This window comes from Raphanus sativus, unplaced genomic scaffold (assembly GCF_000801105.2).
Source record: "Raphanus sativus cultivar WK10039 unplaced genomic scaffold, ASM80110v3 Scaffold1796, whole genome shotgun sequence".
NCBI lineage: Eukaryota > Viridiplantae > Streptophyta > Magnoliopsida > Brassicales > Brassicaceae > Raphanus > Raphanus sativus.
In genome coordinates this window covers 1-19268 of record NW_026617105.1, presented here as the reverse complement: position 1 = coordinate 19268, position 19268 = coordinate 1, and the positions used below count along the sequence as shown (strand labels likewise).

General features: G+C 35.4%; 4 protein-coding genes across 6 annotated transcripts; 2 read left to right on the top strand and 2 right to left on the bottom strand.

Moving 5' to 3' along the window:
- LOC130494495 (uncharacterized) lies at window positions 1-1681 on the top strand (the record flags this gene model as incomplete). The annotated part of the gene is given in 2 exon segments (XM_056999400.1): window positions 1-49; window positions 134-1681. Coding segments are annotated over 2 exon segments (1276 nt in total), but the record flags the coding sequence as incomplete, so codon positions are not given.
- Window positions 1682-6508: 4827 nt separating this feature from the next.
- On the top strand, window positions 6509-10729 carry LOC108847179 (uncharacterized). Of its 3 annotated transcripts, none has more exons than XM_056999397.1 (4): window positions 6509-6643; window positions 7344-7588; window positions 7850-8780; window positions 8880-10729. In XM_056999397.1, the coding sequence occupies exons 2-4, from the start codon at window positions 7455-7457 to the stop codon at window positions 10464-10466; spliced, it is 2652 nt and encodes an 883-aa protein (XP_056855377.1). In that variant the 5' UTR covers window positions 6509-6643; window positions 7344-7454; the 3' UTR covers window positions 10467-10729. The 3 variants fall into 3 exon arrangements, with proteins under 3 accessions (XP_056855377.1, XP_018475870.2, XP_018475869.2); XM_018620368.2 differs by having other exon boundaries at window positions 6511-6643; window positions 7347-7588; window positions 8883-10729; XM_018620367.2 differs by having other exon boundaries at window positions 6511-6643; window positions 7347-7588.
- Window positions 10730-11800: 1071 nt separating this feature from the next.
- Window positions 11801-14024, bottom strand: LOC108845500 (zinc finger protein ZAT4-like). Its single transcript, XM_056999399.1, has 2 exons — window positions 13985-14024; window positions 11801-13058 (listed from the first exon to the last, which is right to left on the bottom strand). The coding sequence occupies exons 1-2, from the start codon at window positions 14022-14024 to the stop codon at window positions 11803-11805; spliced, it is 1296 nt and encodes a 431-aa protein (XP_056855379.1). The 3' UTR covers window positions 11801-11802.
- Window positions 14025-14209: 185 nt separating this feature from the next.
- LOC130504778 (GPI-anchored protein LLG1-like) lies at window positions 14210-15669 on the bottom strand. The gene is made up of 3 exons (XM_056999398.1): window positions 15444-15669; window positions 15277-15336; window positions 14210-14723 (listed from the first exon to the last, which is right to left on the bottom strand). The coding sequence occupies exons 1-3, from the start codon at window positions 15529-15531 to the stop codon at window positions 14365-14367; spliced, it is 507 nt and encodes a 168-aa protein (XP_056855378.1). The 5' UTR covers window positions 15532-15669; the 3' UTR covers window positions 14210-14364.
- Window positions 15670-19268: the final 3599 nt, after the last annotated feature.

The following is a 19268-nucleotide window of genomic DNA, read 5'->3' as shown; positions in this document are numbered from 1 at the left end:
AGGGAGTTACAGAAGCTGTAAGAAAAGACTTGAAGGCAATGCTTCAGAGGTAAAACTTATGCATACATTCTTGATTTCTTGAAATAAAATAAATAATAATTACATTGTTTAACAAAGTCACTTGGTGTAACAGATGTATAGAAGAGGGTATTCTGAAGAATGTAGAGGCATGGAGAGGTCAGAAACTCCAGGGACAAGTCAGCATAGGATGCTAAGGAAACATAGTCTTTCAAGGAATGGAAGTAAGAAAGACAGAGGCATTTGTGAGAATGGGCATTCATTGTCAGAAGATCCTCTTGTGTTGAGAGGTCCAAGTCATGTGAGTACTGATTTATCCGAGGCAGTTAACAGTCAAAGCTCATGGAGAAGCTGTGGGGAGAGCCAAGTCTCTGGAAAGAGCACTAAGAGTGCAACATTTGTGGCAAATCCCTTGAGATGTCCTAAACCTGTGGATAAGGGAGTTATGAAGTTAAAGAAAGCATGGAGGTTTGATGTTTCAGAGGATGAAGATGAAGATTCAGGGAGATGGGAGTCTGAGATGACTCAAGAACGTGAACTGGCAGATTATGATGATTGGGATGGGGATAAGGTCTTTCTAAGCTCGAGTCCTTCAACTAGTGGTGAAAACAATGATACTGATAGCTGGGAAGAGAGTGGTGACAACAAAGGAGATGGTGATGATATGTTGGAGAAAACAGATGCTGAGTTTGAAAGCATGGTTTACGAGACAACTGGTTTTGACACTGAAGAACCAGGAGGAAGCTCATTCATGGAGGTTGATCCCATTCCTATTCCAGGACCTCCTGGATCATTTCTAGAGAGTCCTTGGGACATGGGAACTGATGCAACTGCAACCGAGAATCATGGAAACTTTTGCCAGGTCCAAACTTGCTATAATCAGCTTGATCTGATCACTGACAAGAACTTGTCAGAATCACCTGTTTCAGCAGTTTCAAACTTTGCAGCTCCTGAAACGCAGACGTTTAGTCTAAGTAACATCGTCACCACTGACAATGATCAGTCATGTTGTTGCCAGAGAGAAGAGAATGCTTTGGAAGATACAACATTTAGGCAACCACCACCACCACACAATATGATCCATCAAGATCTTTTGAGTAAGTCTGCTCCTGCGCTTCCTTCAAACTCCGGTCCAGTGTTGCGGCTAATGGGAAAGGATTTGATGGTTATTAACCAAAGAGAAGAGACCTCACATGAAAATTCAATTCCAAAACCAACTTCTCAGTTTCAAAATCTCTCCAAGACACAACAACAAGTGTCTCCTTATGCCCATCTTCATCGTCCTTATGGTGGAAGTGGTTTGTATTTCAACACCAGCGCAAGCTTTTACAACACTCCATGACATTTACTGATCAACTCCAGCAGTTTCTTCCTATCCTTGAAAGATCTTAAAGAAGTTATCTCCTCAACCATTCAACCTCAAGATTCCATGATTCTCTAATTAAGAGGTTGAGAAGAATCTCAAGAGGCTGCTATGAAAAGAATGGTGAGATATAAGTTCGCTTTGAATCTACCTGTAAGCATATTGAGAAACGCCACTACGGTAAATGACCCCACTTTTGTTCAAACTGGTTTCAAAAAGGGGTGATATATAAATATAAAATGTTTATTATTATGTTATGGAACCGCATTTTGAATAAAAAGTATACATGACTTAACATCATGATTCTTTTTTTTTCTGTAGATATATTTTATATATGTGGTTGAGATTATGTGAGGTAGTCAAGATCATGGCACCGTCATGACATGCATTATGTGTACGCAATTTATTTTCTCTTGTCTCACTAATTCCTTATTTTAAAGTGAACATATAAAAAAGTTGATTATACAGCTATATAGATGTAACCTGTTGAGTGTAAACAATGTCACCCAAATTAGATGGGGAAAGATTTTGTGAATAACAACTATAAAGAGAGAGTTGTATTTGGTGATGATGAGCTGTTTTCTTGTTACAAGCAATTTTATATAAAATAAGGAGAATACATTACTGAATACTGGATCTATATATGTATAAAGTACAACCACAACGGCTATATATATTGCATGCGCATTGCCAAAATCATTTGTTCATTATCATATGCACTCCATGCCTTCTTTTGTTTTACATGTTAATTGATGTACACATTTACCACATGTATATTTATGTACACATTTACGAATGTACATAATATTGCATGTAGATTAATATTGGAGATGCTTAAGGCCTCAAGAGTTTTAAAGCTAATTTCTAGAGGATTTTGGTTGACTCTTCAGATTAACAAAATAGATATGAGATCAGATGGGCACTATTTTCTAATCTTGTTTGATGTCGGCACAACTACCTAATTGGTGACTTACAGATCTATTGCAAAGTTTGAGCACTCTCTTGTGTAGAATAATGGTTAAAAACAAAATAAAATTTTGCAGTTTATATATGTAAATTTTTTTTTCTGAGAGAGACTCTCATATCAAAATAGGTATATATGTCCACTCATACTGAAAGGCAATGTTGGTCCTAATCTCTGAATTGGCCTTTCCTGTTTGATAAAAACTCTCAAGTGCAATCATTCTATTTTGTGAAAAGCCACTAGCTCCTAAATTGCTATTAACATGTTTTGTGAAACATTTGACCGTTTTGGAAAAAGTTATTATGATTTTAAAATAGAAAGACTAGTTGAAAGTTTTGTCAACGTGTAAAAGCATTTAGATTTGACGGAAAAAATAAAACAATCTGTATCTTGTTTGATTGATTTAAATTTTTGTAATAAGAGTCCATATATAACGTCACATTAGTGCATGCCTAAACTTGACAGATTGTATATTAGTGCAGGAGGCCTTTAGGCTGATTTTAGATTAGGCGCCGACATATATTAATGAAGTATTAGATTGTTATCTGACTCAGAGAAATTTGATCGACATGAGCGATACTTAAATTTGGTAAGTAATAGACTATATTCTTTTTAACAAATGTAACTATAAATTCCTAAAACGTGGTCTTTTAATTAAACAAAAATTTTGAACAACTTAGACAACTCTTTTTATCTTTTTTGGTAAAAAAACTCTCTTTATCTTTTTAATATGTTACGCTAAAAATTGGATTAATTGTACACAAATTGATCATTTTCGTAATAATGGATGACTAACTATTAGCAAATAGTTAATCATTAGTCATACGAACAAAATATACACAAACAATCAAATCCATAAAATGCAAGGTTTGAATTTGGTATCTATCTAGCTTATTCTGCAAACCTCTAAAAAGCTTTAGTTGGTAAACATGATAAACGATATGCGTCTCAATATGTTTTTCTTAAACTAAAATTTAAACTTGTTTAAGGTACAATCCATCCCCAACAAAACTGTGCAAATTTAATTATAAAATACTTTTCTTTGTATACACAGAAAATTCCGATATAGATATATATATATTTTTTGATCAAATCGATATAGATATATTTAAACATATCTTTTAGTCAAAGTACAGTAAACATATCTATAAAAATAAAGTAAGAACTAACAATCTTGTACGAATACACCAGTCGTATAAATAAACAAATATTTCATTTTATGACTACTCAATGTTACAATTGCTATAAAGAAAAGTAGTGTTGAAACTTGAAATGTTGATTGCTTTATTTTTGACAATAGTGTTAACCAGAATGCGTTGGCCTAAACAAAACGGAAGGCATGATTTTACTAGAGCTTTAATTATCCCTTACTTATTATTTCTTCACGGCGTATTATTTTTATTTGCATTTATGTGGATGCTATTTAAAGTGGGCCTACTTAGCCAGATATTTTATTTTGGCGTGAAGATCGTAAATTAAAAAAACAACGAAGTGTTGGTTTTGGTCCTCCATTAGTATCTTTACACAATTAGAAATAATTATTGTTCTAAGCATATTTAAAAGCACGACTTCATATAGGACTTTAATATAATAATTTGGTACGCAATTCGTTACCACTAATTTAATTATTTTCTGTCAAGCCATTATGTTAGTAATTGACCGATTAATTAATTTTTAATAAACATATATTCGAATGAAAACTATAGATGAAATATAATAATACTCCTGAGGTGTCTGGAAATGCCTAAATAAAAACATTGAGGTGTGACGGTAAGCTGATAGCCTGATACCATGTGTGGTATGGAGGTCTTAAGTCCTGGCATATTAGGCATTTCTCGGGTGATGACGATGACGATGATGATGATGATGATGTTGATATATAAGTTTTGATTTATATCTATGGAGTTTTGCAATCTTTACTTACAGATCTCTTACACCGATGCTTATTTAATTACTTGTCACATGTGCATTAGACAGATGGGCTTGTTCCAAACAAAAACTGATATTGTAATTGGTCTTCTTCGCAAAGGTAGCAAGCGAAGTTACATCCATGGCATTACACAAGGCCACACATTTTGAGATGTTATATTGCGTTTTCGTCCATGAATGAATGTGATTATCAATTGATGCAATATGGAAAATACATCATGTTTTGGTACCATATACGACATTAGGATCCTATACTTATGATGTTTGTTTTGGTTGATTATAACTGAATTTTAGAGCAACGTCTTCTCGCACACAACTCGGTTTTTATACTGCCAAAACGATTGTGACATTTTTTATTCAACATAAACTTCAGCATAGCTAAAGAAGTATATACATTGAGATCACCACCCCATGCATACACATATTTGGATTATGGATATATATATATATATACTGTGACTGAGATACATGGATTATGGATATATGTACTGTGACAACTCAGTCGTATACGGTATGGATGAAATAATTTGAAAGATTGTGCACATGCATGCATGCATGACACTATGAATTTGTCTAATTTATCTCCTTCTGTCCACATCGTATCGACATATCAACTATTTTGTATACACCACTTTTGCATATCCTTTCTTTTAGTACATTATGCGTTTTCTCGTGTCTGCTTTAATTTTCGAATTTATCAAAATTCAAAGTTTATATGACAGATCCTTTGAAGATAATGTAAATAACTAAAATTTCATATCCTCCAAAAAGTTTATTCGAGTTTTAGTATATAAAATAGGGTTAAACAATTAAAAAAAATCGGAGAAGAAATATAAGGGAATATGTCCCATACAAAAAGGAGTAAAGTTTTTTTTTAATCTTGGAGTAACGTGTATTTCTTTTTAATAAGATCGTATTATTTTTTTGGTAGGAATCAATGCTAAATATCCCTTATATTAATGTACACACGCGTGTGAAGTGCGTCTATAAGTGAGGTATCTAAGCGCGTGTGGGCGTGCGTTTGTACATCTTTCGTAAATAAGATTTCATCGACGTACAAATAACTTCGCTTTTTGGTTAAAAAGTTAAAAATAAATAAAAACTAATAATTTAAAGAGAGTGGAGGAACAACGGCCCCAAGATTTTTTTTTTTTTAAGATTGACGTGATTGCGACGTGTCGCTTGCTTGTCTGCTTGGTAGGTCCGCATCCATTGCTCCTTGTAAAATTCATCTGAACTTAACTTTGTTTCTCTTATGGATATTTTTAAGGATTTTAACTGGATCTGTAATATTTATTTACGTAAGTTCACATGTTTTTAACAAATTAGAGAATGTATTACGAATTTTATATATTTATTGAAATTCCTCAAAGTAATATATAACACTATAGACTTCCTTTTTCTTTTTTTTAACGCTATAGACTTTGGTTATTGGTATTAGAAAATCATATCAAACATTTTAATTCATAAACTCAAAGAAAAACACTAGTAACACAAGATTTGTTGTATTTTTACTAATCACCGGCTAATAAATTAGATAATAGAAGAAAAACAAAAGTATTTCCAAATGCATGAACAAAAAAAAAATTCTATTAAGGATTTAAAATATCAGTTTTTATTGCATATATGATTTTTAACGCTTTGCATATATGATATAAGAGCACCATTAATGCAGTTGCTTAAGAGGAGGTGCTTAGTGATTTTCAGATTAAAAAAAAATAAAAAAATAAACAAAAGTTGGAAGAGAGAAGCTTTGGTGCTTAATTAAGCACTCCAAACTTGATTTAAGCATCAGTGCTTATCACTTTTACCACTTTAATTATTAAAAAAAAAATAAGCACCCCTAATTGGATATCTAGGATAATTGTGCTCTAAGTATCTATCTTCGTTTTAGTTTTTCTTTTCCTCAGATCTTAGTTACAGTTAAAGGAATGACATGCCGAGGTTATAATTAAGAAGTGCTTTGATAAACTCCTTTCACATGGAAAGCCAAACACCAAATATTTAAAAATTACATTTCTCGGAATAAGAGAATGTATAGTTTTTAAGAAAAGTGTAGAGTAATTTAACAACTTAAAATTTAGCTATACCAAATCTACACAACAGAAAATAATAAAATAAAGATGGTGGAGTGTGATAATAATTGAAGTTACTGTGGATACTTTTATTTATTTTTCTCGTCTTGCACTATTCTTAAAAAAAAATAGTTTTTCACATTTTGTGATAATACATATGTGGACTTTATATGGAACACCAAAAAAATAATTTTAGTGCTCGGTTCTTCTCTCTTTCTCTATCTCTTTCATCAATGTTATCTTTCTCTCTCTAAAAAACCATTTTCTTCCTTTTGCCAAGAAAATCCATCCAAGGTTTGTAAATTGTTTATCCAAAAGTTTCATTCATGTTCTTTGTCTAAAGTTTGTGAATCTGGTTTGTCCTTCTTTCTTCTTTTTGATCTTATGTTCAACTTTAAGATCCCAAATCTTGAAATGTTTTCAGATGGATGTGTATGCATGTATAGATCTATGAGTAAAGATCAGATTTGTTTCTTCTTACTTCTTCCAGTTCCTTTTGTAGTCATCTTTTTGTTCAGCTAATTAAGAAGAATCTTCCCCATGTCTTGAATTTTCCTTGGGTTTACATAATCTTTAGTTTTATGAAGATCATATTGTTTTTAAATTACTAGATGAGTTATTCTTAACTTTGATCTTATCTTATCTATTTTGGTAGCTTCTTCGACTAGTGGATGTCTTAGTTCACTTTATATTCTCATGATCCCTTAAACATACAATAAGCTCTCGAATTAGATTGGTAACTGAAACTCTTTTTCTTATAGACCAAATAAACCACTGTCTTTTTTTTTCGAATAATTGTTTCTCTTTGTGATTTCACTTCATCAAATCACACATAAATTTAAAGAAAAAAATATATATAATCTTTATACCAAATAATCCTGACTTATCTTTTCCACATGAAATAATGTTCTCTTTTTGTTTCCTATTCTTGGTTTCTTGGAATCACAAATCTCAAGAATATAAACTGAACTACATGTGTTGTTGCTGTTGTTAGCAGAAGGAGTAGATCGGACCGGACATAAACTAGTGATGATAAAAAAAGATGTGGTGTTATGCTGAACTATTTGGGAAGCGAAGAGGCAGTTAGTAACAGTGGAAGAATCAAATGTTCTTATCCACTGAGAACCCACCCAATGACCCACTATCATCTTCTCCTTCTACTTCCAGTTTATTACATCTCACCACTTCTTCTTCTTCAGACGAGTTAGGTCAAACCCATCTCCAAAACTTCTCCATCAGGTAATAACTTAAAAACTTCTTTCTGTTTCTTGGTTTATTATTTGGCCAATATGGTTTTGCTCCTCACCCCCAAGAAAAAAAAACTGTCTGGATTTCATGATGGATGGTCAGTTTCAAATGATCTCCTTAAGCTAAAGATCATTCTAATAGCTTAGATCAAAAAATTTGACCTGCTAAGAATCTTTTGATGGTTAATTCTTTTATCTTTTGAGATTTGGAAGTAAACTAACTTCGTTTGATATATGCTTTGATGCTATGCAGAGATTACGCATATAGTAACCGGAAGAACAAGATCAAGAACAACTGGCCATTTTCTCCCAAAAGTCTCAAACTTTGTTCAGCTCACGGCTTAACTGATCCCTTGCCACCGTTTGAGACCACGGCTAGTTCATCATCAGGGAAGCAGATCGTATCTCATGTCCATAGAGGAAGTGATTTTGCCAAACTTGGTGTAAAAGGAGGCTGTAGCCAATCAAGGATCATCATCAAGAATGGTTTTGATAGGAGCGCAAGTGTTTCAAAGTCTAAAGTAGAGACGATAGTAGTAGCTGGTACGAGTAATAATAATAACAAGAACAATAAAAAGTGTGGACGAGGTGGATTAATGGTGAAGTCCAAAGAAGATACTTGTGGTGGTGGTGGTGGTGGCCTTGTGATGACGACGACAACATGTCCTATTTGCAAAACCTTCTCCTCAGCTTCCAACACCACTTTGAATGCTCACATCGATCAGTGTCTGTCTGCTGATTCAGAACTGCCACCTGTTATAACTACTAAGCCAAACAAGCCTAGAGCTAAGCCAGGGATGAAAGTTAAAACGATGGTCGATATTTACGCTTCTGCAAAAGGATGCACATTAGAAGATCTTGACAAGAGAAACGGAACAACGTGGGCGTCGGTTTTGAGTCATACGAATCAAGTTGTTGCTGATAAGTCTGAAGTGTTGTCAAAGAAGAGGAAAGCTTCGCCTGTGGGCGTTGGTCCTGTTTATATTGATGACAAGGGACAGAAACTGCGGATTTTAACTGAGTTCAGGGAGAAGAAGACTTCTTCTACTACTACTCAGCTGAGAGAGCAGTATAACGAGGATGGTAGTAAAGAAAGCAGTAGAAGCTCAAGGAAGGCACGTGGAGGAAAGAAACAGTACAAGTATCTTAAACTAACAAATCTCAAAGCCAGCAGCACTTCAGAGGTAATATATAATGACACAAGTTCATGTCTTCTTTTCTTTTTTTATGTTTGTTTTTGTAGTGAGGTTCATGAAATAACAGTACACTGCTTAATTGTACAGCAGATAAATGAGTGTCAAAGAGTGTTTTCTGGAGAAGGTAGCAGCACGAGTCATCATCGTAGAATCTATAATCGGCGGATGTTATCAAAACAAAAGAAGCTCAATGAGAAAGAACATAAACTTTATACTTTGTGGGATCAGCCATCTGAGGAGGAGGATGAGGATGATGATGATGAATGGTCAGGAGGAGAGCGTCTTGTGTTGAGAGGTACTGATTCATCTCCTTGGAATAAACAGAAGCTGCGGAATAAGACTATGTTTGGGAGTAAGAAGGAGGAGGAATCACTTGCAAGAGCTCATTTAGACACTATCCAGTTCAAGAAGAGGCTTGCTTCGATTCAAGAAGACAAGTATCCACCTAGGAAGAATGTCAGAGAGCTTTCTCCTCCTGCAACTAGCATGAAAAATTTGTCCGCACCATTTGTGAAAAATGGCTGGAGAAGGCTATCTCTGCCTGTGGAGCTAAAGCAAGCTCGGCTGGATTCATCAGAGGAAGAAGAAGAAAGTGGGAAATGGGAATCTGAAATGACACAAGAACTTCAACTATCGGATGATGATGATGACGACGAAGAAAGTAGTGATGAGGAGGATGAAGATGATGATGACGACAACAACAACAACAACAACAACAACAACAAAAGAGCCAATGTGTTGGACAAAAGCAATGATGCTACTACACCATCTAATGAAACCATACCTAGCGAGAGAGCAATGTGTTACTACTCTGAAGAAGTTGATGAAATGATTTACGAGCAAACCACTTACGAAGAGGATGTGAGGTTTGGTTCTGAGGTAAGAGGAAAAGGAAGCTTGTTTGTAGAGGTTGATACCATTCCCATTCCAGGACCTCCTGGCTCATTTCTACCGAGTCCCAGGGACATGTGTTATGATGAGAACCTTGGGAACTCGTCGGTTATCACAAGCCAGATACAATCTTTCGACAGAAACTCATCTGAATCGCCTGTTTCAAACGGTAGATTGAGCTTTTGTGTTCCATCTCATCATCAGACAATCACTGAGGCTGAGAAAATTGCTCTTGACAAGACAGAACTACCTCCAAGACTTAGAAGCAACGATCACGAGTCTTGTACTTGTTGTTGCCAGAGAAAAGAGAGAATCTCAGAAGGCATTGCTTTGAATCATCAAGCATCTCATCTACTGCAGAGAAGAGCCGCCGCAGCTTATACGTCAACAGCAATGAACTTAACCAAATCTTCTCCCACACGTTTGGATACAAACCATCCGTTTGAGAAGTCACCATACATGATCCAGCAAGAGTTAGATCTTCACCAGAGTAAATTCTCAAACAGAGCTGTTGTTGTGCCTCCGAGTCCTAACCCGGTTTTGCGGTTAATGGGAAAAGACTTGTTGGTCATGAACCAAGTAGAAGAAGCAGACAAGGTAGAAGCATCTCGGGATAGCTTAAAAAAACCAGCAACGAAGTTTCTTGATCCTCTTACTTGGGGTGGAACGGGCTTATACTTCAACACGGATCTGTATTTAAGAAACGGTTTCGAGTCAACCCATCAACTACCGACACCAAAAGCACAACAAACACAAGATTCACCGTTCAGAAACAGTTTTTGATCATGTGAGGAGGTACTTTTCTCCGAACTAGTAGTCAATGGTAAGAGTTTTGGACCTTCATCATGCAGTTAATGAAGAAAGCGAGAAGTGGGTTTTTTTAAGGAAGATTTTCGTTTGTTCTACGGCATTTTGTGTCTTGTCTGTCTGCAGAGACTTTTGTGTAGTTTTGGGGACCTTACGGTTTGCACTTAAAAAAAGCAGACACTACTTGAAAATAACAAACACTATGTAGCAAGATAAAAAGTAACTTTACGCCAAATAAACTTAATAATAAAGTTTATATTTAAGGTTTGGTCATTGTAAAAAAAAAGACGAGCTTCACTCTTTCATGAGCTCCTCGAGAGAGAAACTTCCTTCCATCTGCAGCTTTCGGATCTCGTGAGCAATCTCAACACAGTGACCTGCATGCAACGATAAAAACAAAAGAATGCATGAGACAAATATCATTACTACATGATGGAGCAGAAAGTAGCAGTTGGGACATGAACAAGCTGAGAATGAAGTTCAATAGACGCTGTCAAAGCTTGAAGAAGCAAGCAGAAACCAAAGCTGAGAATCTTAAGATTCAAGCTCAAGATTTAAAAACCATTGTGTAGAGATCACAGAGTTCCAAGAAGCGAAGAGTTTTTCAAGAAGAGAGTGCGTAAGACCACTTCATGTCTTCTTCTACAGTTAGGTTTGCTGTTTATACTGTTTAATTTCCAGTTAATGCCAGAGGCAGAGGTTGTTGTAGTAACCCACATGATGTATTTTGTTTGCTTGAAAATGTTTCATCTGTTAATACTGTTTCCTTTGTGCCAACCTTTTACTTTTTGTATATATTTCTTTGCTGCTGCTTTGTTTTTCTGTGTGCTGCAGTGGCATGAGGTCAGAGTGTATGTAATATATTGTTTGTTTATGGAACTGTAAACTTTGTTTGTTTTTAGTTTGGTATTCCAATTAAACGCAGCGAGTTATACGGTTAATCATCAATTATCACAAAAGAACCATGTCTGAAAAGAAGAAAACTAAAAGAAAGAAAAGAATAGGTGAGATGAATAAGATGGTTTGCTTTATGAAACTTTGGTCAATTTGAATCAACATGCTTCATGTGAATCCAAAAGCATAATAAAGAAAAACCAAAGGTTGAGAGAAGAATAAAAAAAGAGCTATGTATCCTCTCATTAAATTAACAAAAGACTCCACCAAATTACATTAAAAACCAAAGACCAAGAAACTAAAATTAGCAACTCTTTTTTCTACCATCAGTACTCCCTAACTTCAGATATTTTCCCTTTTTTGTGTAGGAGTTTTTAAATTAAAAAGCTTACTTGCATATAAACGTTTGTAACACTCCTTATTCTTCGTTAGGTGGCAACTCATTCAAGTCAAACTCAAATTTATTTACCTCTTGCACTGCCTCTGTTACTTGACTAGAAGAACCTGCTGCTGGGGCGGTTGGAGCAGAGGTTGCAGCTTCACTAGAAACTGGTCCAGTCCAATGGCGTCTCTTATGACCTCCAAGAGCTTGACCCGTTGGGAAACTTTTATGACAAATGTCGCAAATGTGATCTCCATTATTGCTACTGCTTAAAGATGTGTTTGATGCTTGAGCACTAGGTAAACCGGTTATCATTGCTTGGGTACCAAGTAATAGAGCATCACCGTTTGCCCTAGCTTGGTGATTCTCCAAAATTTTGACCTTGTTGTGACTTGCTCTATGACCTCCTAAAGCTTGATAAGAAGTAAACGACTTGTTGCAAGTCACACACACGTGCTTCTCACGTGCACCACCACCACCACCTTCCTCAGCTGCAGCAGCAGCAACAACATCCCCAAGCTGATGGTGATCGTGAGTAGATGATAATGATGATACTTTCTCTATCTCAGATAATCTTCTCTTCTTCTTATTCATCATCATCATTTCTTCTACAGAAGGTGAATCAGAAGTCTCTACAACATCTAGATTAACAGCTTCCGCAGTAGTAGCTAAGAGCAATAGATCCTTTGCATCAATATTATCCTTCAAATCTGATTCATCAATCTGATCCTTTGCATCAGTGTTATCATAGCCATCATCATCATAATCCGAGCTTGTAAACTCACCAACATGATCATCAATAGAGAGTGTAGAAGATGATGAATTACCTAGTGGATGAGGAGGAGGAGGAGGAGGAGGAGGCAAAACTCCTTTCCATCCTCTGTCTGGATGAAACCTCATGTGTCCATGTAAAGCCTTCATTGATATAAACCTCTTATGGCAAACACAACAATCAACTTCGGATTCACCAGACATCATTTTTGGCCTCACCATTGAGAGTTTCTGATTTTCGAGTAAATGAATCCTTTTATGACCTCCTAAAGCCTTACCAGACTTAAACCATTTACCACATTCAGAACATATATGATTCTTCTCTTCTTCTTCTTCTTCTTCTTCTTCTTCTTCTTCTTCTTCTTCCACATCTCCTTCTAGATCCATACTATTAGCTCCATCATCATCTTCTTCTTCTTCATCCTCTCCGAGACCGATACTTGTAGGTTCTTTCTCATCGTCTTCAGCTTGATCTCTATGTCTTTGTAACAGTGTTTCATTGCTTTCGAAGCTTGAACCCACTCGAAAAAAAACTAAGCTCAGAATCTCTCACAGCTCTCTTAAACTTCACAAGTCGGATGTGATTGTAAAAACTCTTGGGACCAAAAATATATTAAAACCCTAATATTTGAAGACAAGTACTAATTAGAACTTAAAGAGATAAATCAGTGAAATAGTGAAACTTTTATTTATTTATTTTATGATGTCTTGATGATTTGAACCCTTTGAATCCGAGTCAAAGATTTTTTTTTTTAATGCAGTGATATCTCAAATTAAAATAAATGAAAATCCAATTGAAAAACTTGATTTAATTGACATAAATTGCAATGCTTACAAAAAGAAGAAGTCGAAACTAATCAGTTATTACTTTTTTAAAAAAATTGCACTGCAAAAAGAAAGAGAAATGTAGCAAATGGTGATACCATTGTTTGTTTTAACTTCTTTACATAAAACTCTAGCTGTTAATGTTTTACAATTCAAGATAGATTAAAGTTGGTTTGGTGAATTCTAAAATTTCAGTAATATTCCTTGAATTTTGATTTCTATCTTTCATTGGTGAGATTTTGTAACAAATGATTTGAAGTCAATTTAAAATAAAAAGAATTTTAAAATCTTTTGAAGTTGAATAAGACTAAATCTTAAAAATTCGAATAACAGTATATCTTATTTAGATAAAAACTCTATTGAATAACACCCTTATAAAGAAACTGAATTTTAACAAGATAGAACGTATTCAGAACTAAAGAAATTCCCAAGTGTGAACTCTAGAAAACGTACAGCTTAAAAGCACAAAAAAAAAAGAACACAACACAACACATCAAACTAAACAAAAGAACAACTTCTCTAAATCGTACATATATAAAGTGAATTGCACCACTAAGGCAGTCACACTATGACGCATCACGCCTTACTAGTGATGATAGCCGGCTCAAGACTGTAGTATTACCTAGTGGTATTGCATTGCAACTACAATGTGCGGTTCTCATTATTGATTGTCATCCAAATTTAAGTCCTTGAAAACCATCACGAATGAGTTGTAATCTTTATGTACACATATTGTATTTGAAATAGCTTGTTGAGACCCCTTGGTCATTGTTATATACTAATCCTTTCACTCTCTCTCTAATCAGTATTTACTTCATTGGTTGATTTATATAGTAAGAAGATAAAATGAGACACAAAATTCATATGGATTATCAATTAGAAGGTTTTGAAGTTTCCTAAGATCAAAAGAATGATACAAATAAAACAAATCGTGGGGCACACAAACACTCCCTTCCTCAGGTATTGTTACTAGTACATTGCAGACATCTGGCTTTCCTGGCCTCATAACAATTTAACAAAAACCAAGAAAGCTGCAAAAATGGTCAGCCAAAGTGGAGAAGAAGCGGTGGTGATGGCTGCGTTTACGTCTGCAGCTGAAGCGGGAGACGTAGCAGGGCACTCGAGACCTTCTTTACTTCCTTTGCACTGGTTAGCGAAAAGTCCAGGCGGGTATTTCCCATAGAGATTGATGTAACTGAACATAGTAGTTGCACAGTCATTGCTCAGGTCGTTGAGCTCTTCCGTGTAAGGACACGCAAAGTCCAAAAAAGCGGAGCAGCATTCCTTTGGTGGGAATTTGGGACCTTTGCACTGGCTTGTTATGATTGTGTAGTTCATAAACTCAAAGTTCACTGGACATGCTGTTACCATTGGGAAAAAAAAAAAGAGAAACCATGTCAGAAAACAGAACAATCTTCTCAGAAAATCGGTTGCATCTCCAGAAAGCAAATGCGTAAAGGAGCCCCTAAAGAATCGTGATTAGCTGTGTGTATGTAAAATTGTTTTAGACTAATGCCATGATCCAGAGGCAAACAAAGTTTTGCAGATCATTACTAAGCCAAACTGGACAGATATGTGACCAAAAAAGCAAAGAAGTTGGTAAGCAAACAAAAATCAAGAAAAAGAGAATCAAGATTGTGACTCAAAGATTTGGGCAATGAAACTGTATAGTTTTATGGATGTGTATGTATACGGATCCATATAGGTGCAGGAATCATTACTAGATACATCAGGATTCCTTTGTATATTACTTTTAACACACTGTAATATGTAACTCTTACTAAGAACTCATCATACTTTAAATAGAATCAATTCTAAGGATCAAAAGAGTAATAAGTTCGTAAGCATCTAAGATGGCCAAAAAAAAAGAAGAGTAATTAAGTTGAGGAAACAGAGATTTAAAAGAGAACTTGCTTTTCTTGGTCTGAAGTAGGTTTCTTCCAGTAACCAAAGCCTGAGATCCGAACACGCCATCTGGCAATAAAAAAGACAAGACAAGAAATTAACCAAATCAAATATTTTCTTCCTAGAGATTTGGACATTCGAACAGAGAATGAGGAAATAAATCTTAAAAATTGTACCTGAGATGAAACTGGAGGATGAGAAAGAAGGAAATATTGCGAGTAGAGAACAGAAGAAAAGAGCTCCAGATACGAACTTGAGAGCCATTGATTCTTTGGTTACACAAGTAGCCAAGAGATCTGATAAGAGAAACAGAAAGACAGACTTGTTGGTGGAGGACGAGTTATGCCAAACCACGAAGATAGAGAGAGAGTGTCTGAAAAGTAACTTAAACGTATTAAAATAAATAAAAAAATAAAAAGAGAGGAAGGCGGATGACATATTTAATTACTATTTATTTTGTTGACATTTGATTGATTACAGGCTTTACAGCCTAGAAGAACGCGGAAACTTTCCTAACATGCGCGTCTCTGTCTCATTCTTAAACGTGACGTTAAGAGTAATAGATTGAGATAATTGGTGCCTCTACCCCATCCGATACAATAATTAGGGATTTACCTTCTCCCTGCAAACACTTTTTCTTTTCTCAATTAGATTGAGATAATTGGTGCCTCTAAGAGCATCAATATTGGGCAGACCTTAGCAAAGCCCTTAAGAGGAATAACGCGGGGACCGAGAAGAAAGAGATTGAGAAAACCCTTATTTAAGGGCGTGCCCTTACTCTCTACCGAACAAAAAAAAAAAAAAAGCCCTTAGTTAAAGGAGAGAGAGTGGACACCAACAATGATGGTCTTAATCCTTACTGTCCATCTGAGCAGGTACTAGTAGACTCTGGCATTTGTCAGGTAACTTTAAAGCATTAGTAGTCTTTCGGTTCAATCAATGCATCTATTAAATTAACTTCTTTCTCAAACTCATTTTTTTTTATTGTATTAAAAAATAAATTAAGACTTTAAGTTTCCAAAGCGAAAACGAGATAATATTTCTAAGGCATGTTTGCCCTAGACTCGTCTTGTTCTTTGACACAGAAATGGAGGAGCCGTATTCAGTCACCTTTTCCATGCCGCGGCGGTATGCTTCGGCGGTGTCACTGTTATTCTCTTCTCTTCATTGCTTTTATCATCTTCTGCTTCCGTTGTACCATTTCTGAACATCGCTCCGTCGCCGTTCCGCCTCCTCGAGCTCCCGTTGTCATCTCCTCTGCTTGTCTCCTGCCACTACTCCATCTTTTCATTGTTACGTTGATGTCTCCTCTGCTTGTTCCGTCGCTGCTCCACCCACGTCTCGTTTCATCGTTGTCCATTCCGTCTGTTCCTCAGTGGCTGCTGCTACTTGGTTGCGATTGAAAGTGTCACATCTTGTCAATCCAAGTTTAGAGTCACCGGATCTGCTATCCCCTCCTTTGCCGTCGCGCCTCTGCTCCCTTCACTACACTCCTTTCTTCCACCGGTACGAGTTAGTCATTAAATCATTGTTATATTTTTATTTAGCATTTAACAAATATAATAGCAGTTAACCCATTTGCTTAACCTTTCACCATTTTATGTGGCTTTAATCTTTTTTTTGGTCGTTATCAACTACATTACCAGGTACATGAAACTGATATAGTTTAACATTCTTGTAGGTTACTGTTAAGTCCATGCTCAATGACCAGACTGAAAATTGGGCCGATGATACTGAAATTGGCTGCGCATGAGAAACAGAGGACTTCTAGTTGATAATATGGTGGGTCTTATTGGTGAAGGATTTTTATTCCGTAAAGAAATGTTCAGAGGCGGTGCAACTGCATCTAACTTTGTTCGTATGAGGTTGGAGAAAAAAACAGAAGGAAAATGAAGCTAAAGAGAAGTACAAAAAAAAAGCAGTTGCTAGTCAAGTCATAATGAAACTCCATGAACATATATATACTATTTCTATCTGTTATTTGGTACGCATTAAACAAAGTTTGCTTATACATTTAACTAGATTATTTTAAAAAGAGGCTAAGTTACGGTGAACTTGTGTTGTAATTATTTTGTCTCTAAGTTTTTGGTAGACTTTTTACAGAGTTTGTATAAACTATAGCAGAATCGGACCTATCATTACCCGCTAACTTAATTTTTAACGGTACTAATTTGTTTGACAGTAAATAATTTATGTTTCTTAATGCTTTTCCACACATGATTTGTTTATAAACATATTTCAAGTGCAGTTATGGTTAAACATATTTGTTATCTAACCCAATTTCCATTCACAAGTATCATGAATGGTCAAAAGCCTAGCTTCTATTATTTGATAACTCTATACGTTAATGTTAAAATTATATTTAACGGGTACATGATTTCATAACTATATTGTTGGTATATACTTAATTTTGTTTCCATCTCTATATCCAAATCACATTTTCATTCACAAGTATCCGGTTGGGTAACATACTTAGCTATATGTTAGTTGGTATTTCTTTTTGTATATGTTAACATTTTATTTAACTGGTATTTCGTTTCGTAGATGTTAACATTTTATTTAACGGACATATTAACTTAACTATGTTACTTTTACACTGTGGTGGGAGTTTGTGAATGGCATAAACCAAGCCAAATATAAAGCTAAATGTATTATGGCAATGAGAGTTGGCCGCAGTCTAGTGGTCCGTGAGCATAATAATGTTAGACATGATGCGGGTTCGAACCTGTAAATAAGGAATTTTGTTTATTTTAATATACCTAATGTTAATTTACTCAAACACCCCCATCTTCTTCCTTTTTCCCCCATCTTTTTCATTTCTCCTGTCGCAAATAGAATCTTAATTCTGCTTTTTTTTTTCACGATTTATATTTGTTTTCCTTGACATGTCTTATATTTATGTCCAGTGTGATAGAATCAGATAAAAAATTATGATTTGAGCTTCCGATTCAGACAAAAAAATAATTTTTTGTGATGAATTCAAGTTTTTGGACGAGAACTTGCTTCATGGCATTACTATCCATTAATTATTTTAAATCTAGAATACTCTTATCCTTTATGTCCTTATATATACCGTAGCAGCTAACAATACACATTAACACCAACAAATATATTTTATCAGCTAAGCTACTGGTTACCCATTATACATACAAGATAACAAGATTCTTCTACTGAGGACGATTCCCTTCTTTACCCAGCAGATCGTTGCCTCCTTCGCCTCCTTGTGTCAGAGACACTACTCTGCACATGCCTCAACCAAATCCCCTTTTCTCTGTGTTTCTGACACACACACGTTTCGTTCAAGAACTATAAAGTAAGGGCATTTTGGTCCATCCATATACTAAATGTTATGGCTCTTTTGCTTTATCCAAACCCAAGGACAATTCACCAATATCGGTCGTCTGTGGGTATATTCAACACATTTTCCCTAATAGATTTCTCAATTATTATTACAAGCAGAACATCATTATTGGTGGGCAAGTGAAAAAACCCTCATCTTTTTTTTTTGGTTATGAAAACATAAACACAACATAAAGACAGCCCTTATATAGAGGTTTTTCCCTCTTTTTTCTTCTCGATCCTCTCTCCTTCTCTCTTAAGGGCTGCCTTAAGAGCAGACCAATAATGATGGTCTTACTCACAAGTCACAAGTCACAAGTCTCTGTTTTGTTTTATGACCGAAAGCTTCAGATGCATGCATCGCTTTCCTCGCTTCTATAACATAGACTAAAACCAAGAAACACAGTTACATAGATCGCTGTGAAGAAATATAGCAGTAATTCAAAAAATTTAAGAGGAGGGAGTAATGAGCCTGCTTTCTTGGTAATGAGATTCAAACTGTTCGGTGATCTTAAGTTGTTTTGGTAGCGTCAATTTTTTTTTTGGTCAACGTAGCGTCAAATTTAATACCTGAAAAAGAGTGATATATTCTCTGATTATATACGGCCAAGATCGAGAGGCATATCCAAAATCACCGTCTGACTCCGACTCTGATTATATAT